General features: G+C 56.9%; 1 protein-coding gene across 1 annotated transcript; it reads right to left on the minus strand.

The window, feature by feature from the left end:
* Positions 1-1,199: 1,199 nt before the first annotated feature.
* ADO (2-aminoethanethiol dioxygenase) lies at positions 1,200-4,548 on the minus strand. The gene has a single exon (XM_049809649.1). It carries the CDS (start codon positions 4,486-4,488, stop codon positions 3,751-3,753), a length of 738 nt encoding a protein of 245 aa, XP_049665606.1. The 5' UTR covers positions 4,489-4,548; the 3' UTR covers positions 1,200-3,750.
* Between the last annotated feature and the right edge of the window lie 142 nt (positions 4,549-4,690).

The raw sequence follows: 4,690 nt of genomic DNA on the forward strand, positions 1-4,690 counted from the left end.
CAGGGCCCACCCTCGGGTCCTGCCGTCGGTGCAGGGCCGTACCAGCCCCGCGGGCTCACCCCGCTGCCACAGAGATCCCCGGTACGGCCCGCACGGCACCGGCGAGCTGTGCGGGTTGGACCTCGCTGCAGGGAGCCAGGGTGAAGACCTTGCCCGGCCGCTCCTAGCCTCCGCATGCCGCAGTGCTGGGTCCCGCTGCGCAAAGCCCCAGCGGCACCTGCCTTTTCCGTCCGAAGCACCCTGCTTCCCGTCTCCTGGATCTGGCACCATTTTTTGGGGCAGCTGCTCTTTGCTCAGGCAAGGCCGTTAGCGGTAGCTGAAGTGACGTGCCCGATTTTCAATCGGACGTGAAGCAGGCTTCCAAAGCTGGGCACGGACCTGTCTGCGTGGGATGGAGAAGCCACAGAACAACGCCAGCTCCAGAGCGGCCACGCTCACCACCTCACCGTCCACCATAGCAGCACAAGTAAGACTTCGCCTCCCCTGCCGCAATCTCTTGGCGGGCTGCAGCTTTGCCACCTGATCCCATGTGCTCCTGGCCCCCAAAAGAGACCATGGCCTGCTGCCGGAGGGATGTCAGACAGGAGCGAAACCCCGTGGTGGGCAGAGCCTCCTCGGCTGGCATCGGTGGTCTGCGGTACGGGGAGGTGGATAGGGATCCAGTGCTCTTAGCTTGCTGGGCTCCCGGAGGTACTGCCACGGCCTGGGATAACCACAGCTCGGTCACAGCCAGAGTGCCGTGAGCAGAACTGGGATCTCAGCTACCCAGGCACACAATCTGAGGCTCCGCTCACACTTTCCAAACAACTGTCTGCAGCCATGCTACAAGATTAGAACCCCAGTCAAAAGCAAAATGAGATAAACACAGAAATTGTAGATGAGCTGAATTAAGGAAACTGCCGCTGACTCGCATACAGCTACAAGAGAACCTTACATTGTGTAACAGTATCGGCAATCTTAAAGCCGTGCTTTTGCCTTACAGTAACAGCCAGCTTCAAAAGTGGTAATACTGCTTGTGCCTGGATTTGTCCGCAGGGCGCCAGTGGAAGATTTGGGCTGAGAACTCGGTGTTAAGCATCGCGTTTTCAAGAGAGGCCACTCGCACCATTCGGACTGTTAGGCAAAAGAAGCTTGCGCTCTCTACAATATTTGGTTCGAAACTGTCAGACTTGTGAAGGAAAGTAATGACTGGTCAGTGGTGAGATAACCTGTATTTATTCTATAATTCAGCAATAACAGTTATGTTGCTGTTGTGAAAACACAATAACCAGACTGCAGAGAGAAGGAACGGCATTACAGACTTAAACCTTCTGCTTACAGATATCAAGAATGTATGAAGTAAGTTTCAATTACTGAGTAAGCAAGAAGTTAGACAAAGAGGCTTTTCTTTAATGCATCTCAGGTTTTCTTTGCTATTTTTCCTGGCTTTAATACTTTGGTGCTAACACCTCTATTTATTAAAAAAAACCCCACAAACCAAAACCAACAAACAAACGGTTTTGCCACGGTCGTTAACGGTACTCTGCAGTGTAAAGGACCATGCACAGAAAGAGGTATTAAAGTCCTATCCCATTAAACATCTCAACAAGGTTTTACACATGGACAAAAAAAAAAAAAAAAATTAAAAACCAAGCAGAAAGACCTAAGGGGAGGATAGAGCAGATGAGATACAAAATGCTCTCTGTCGCAGTTTGTTTTTCCAGTACAGCTGTTTGCATGCACCAGGCTATCTTCTTTGTGGACTTCTGAAAAAGGATGATGGTCTTCATTAGCATCGGAGAAATTCAGAAACAGGCTGTAGCACAGGGAGGCATTGCATTATAGTTAATGACTACATTCGATAGAGAATTGTTGCACATTAACTAATGCTAAGCTGCCGGGGAATTCCAGGAAAAACAGGTAAGCCAGCTGCAGAAATATCAGACACTTTAAAGTGCTGCAAGAATAAATGGAAATCGCTTGAAATAATTTCCACCAATTTTTCCTTGCAAAAGAATTAATCATAATTAATAATTAATCGTAATTAATCATTAATCATGCATAATGCTGACTGTGTTTTACATTCATTCTTTCACAGGCCAAAAAACCAAACCCCAAACCAACCAATGCCATATCAGAATAATTTAAAAATTCACACATACAAGCCACTGTACAGGAAAAACAAGTCTGCTTTTCATAAATTTCATAAATTTTCATAAAGAAAAATTAAAGCCAGTTGTGGAACGATTTCTGGAGCAGGTTGGTACATCACTTAGGAGGCTGGTAAGTGGCGTTTTCTTATTCAAATTCCCATATGGTGACCAAGAGGGTCAAGGCTGCCCTGGCCTGGGTTTGTGGTACGAAGTATGCGTTAGGATGGATGGGCAGACCAGTCCCTGTGGTACAGATGGAGTATTTCACCTACAGAAAAAGTTTCTTCCTTGTTAGAAAGGTCAAATCCCCTGCCGTGGACAAACTGCATCTCCAGACTGCTTCCGTCGTAGCAAGGCGAAATTCACGGTGTCTCTTCTACGCTATGTTTATTTAAAAGCCTTATGAAAAAGTAGACTTTATAAATAGTATAAAGAGGGAAACTGCACGGCTTCAAAAGCCCAAAGCGTTCACTTGTCCATATAAAAACACGGACCACACTTTAAAGAGAAGACATCAGGTCAAATCTTGTCTGTACCTAGGGTATGTGCGCTGCTGTATACATTAGGGTTTGCAAATACGTCATGTTTCTAGAACAGCTTCCACGACGCAACAGCGGATAGTTGGCTCTTCTCTTAAGATACCCACGGCTTCCGCTACCCTCCGCCACTGCTGCACGAGAGGTTCCAAGCGAGGTTAATTAGCAGCTGACTAGTCACCTTCTCCTAGCTGAAAGAAATATGCATAGATGTACTCTGTAATTCTCAGTTGCAATAGTGAGATCTTAACACACAACGCTTTAAAGAACTGTTAAAAGGTAATTCTGAACCTGACACAGCGTCCTTTTGGAGCAGGAATTCCCTTAACTCCAGCCCTGGGGATCACAGGCGTTTACTGGAGGAGCACGTCCCGGCTCGGGAGTCGTTCTGTGTGTGTTTGTCGCGAGCAGGGTACAGCTCTCGGTCAGACTCACTCGGGAGACGAGTCCCCGAACGCTGCAGCCCGAGCGGCCCCCTGCCCAGGCTGGGTGGGCACACTCCGCCAGCCCGCTGGCACCGGCCGGCTCCGGCAGCGGGAGCCCCTCCAGGGCGAGTCGCCGGGGCGCCCCGCCACAGTTCTTATTGCGTGTACTCTTCCTGCTGGAGCCCGATCCCCCCTCACCGACACGCGGCCCCAACTATTTACAGAGGATGCTGGATTATTTTCCCCCAACCGTTCAGCTGAGCAGAAGTTGGGCCGTGCTACTCCTCCACATCAGCCCAAAGGAAATAAACGCACTCTGACGCTTTATTCCCCTCGACTCACAAAGCCAGGCAGGCCTGTGGAAAGAAGAAGAAGTCTTTGGCCGGTAGCGCTCCCGAGGAGCCCCAGCCAGCTCCCCGCGGTCCCACTGGCCGGGCACGGGACACCGGGCCGAGCGCAGCCGTGGGTCCGCCGCTGCTGCCCGCCGGGGCCGGGGCCGGGGCGGCTCGGGCAGCCGGTCCGTGTGAGGCGGGCGCGGGGCCGGCGGCGGCGGCGGCGGCGAGCTCCCCTCAGGCCGGCGCGCGAGGGGGTGGGGCGAGCGCCAACCGTCCCAACGTTCCCAACGGCCGGCCCCGGGCCGCCGCCGCTGCCGCCGCCTCAGAGGCAGACGCGGGGCCCGGGGTAGGGCTCGCCCCCGCACCAGAAGTCGGAGGCCTGCGGGGTCTCCATCAGCCACACCTCCCGCGGCAGCCCGGGCTGCTCGGCGCCCGCCCCCGGCGGCGGCCCCTCCAGCAGGCGGTAGTAGTGGCAGTCCCGTCCGTGCTGGGGGTCGTAGGGCGGCGCCAGGATGTCGAGGAAGGCGGCGGGCCCGTCCACGGCGTCGATCTGGTGGAGGTTGTCGGTGTGCGGCGAGAGCAGGCAGGGCGGGGAGGCCGGCGTGTAGTGCTGGCGGGAGCGGAACAGGGCGCGGTGGCAGGGCCCGGCGGCGGGCGGCGGGGCGGCGGCGGCGGCGGGGGGCAGCGTGTCCATGCAGGCGATGCGCAGCGTGCCGTAGAGCACCTTCAGCATGCCGTTCATGCCCGGGTGGTCGTGCAGCGGGATGCAGGCGCCGCTCCGCAGCAGGAACACGCCCATGCTGAAGCTCTCCGTCTCGCAGATGTGCATGTAGCTGACGGGCGGCACCACTCCGGCCCACGGGAGCCCCCCGCCCGCCGCCGCCGCCGCCGCCGACGGCCCCCGCGGCGCCAAGTGCAAGTCTTCGGCGCGCACCTCGTCCAGCAGCTGCTGCAGCCGGTGCAGGTTCTCCCCGAAGGCCGGCCCCGCCGGGCTGCGGAAGGTGATGCGCGCCTGCCGCGCCACCCGCTGGATCAGGGAGGCCATGTTGTCCCGGGGCATGGCGGCGCCCGACCCGGCCCCGCCGCGCCCGGACCGCGCCGAGGCGGTCCCGCCGCCGCTTCCGCCTCCTCCCCCTCTGCCCCCGCCGCGCAGGCGCGCCCGCGCCGCCGTGCACCACGGGGCTCGTAGTCCTGCGCGGTGCCGGCCCCGCCGCGGCTCCGCGACGCCCCCGTCCCGGGTCCCCGGGGTCCCGCAGGGGCGC

Source organism: Accipiter gentilis, chromosome 9 (genome assembly GCF_929443795.1).
Source record: "Accipiter gentilis chromosome 9, bAccGen1.1, whole genome shotgun sequence".
NCBI lineage: Eukaryota > Metazoa > Chordata > Aves > Accipitriformes > Accipitridae > Astur > Astur gentilis.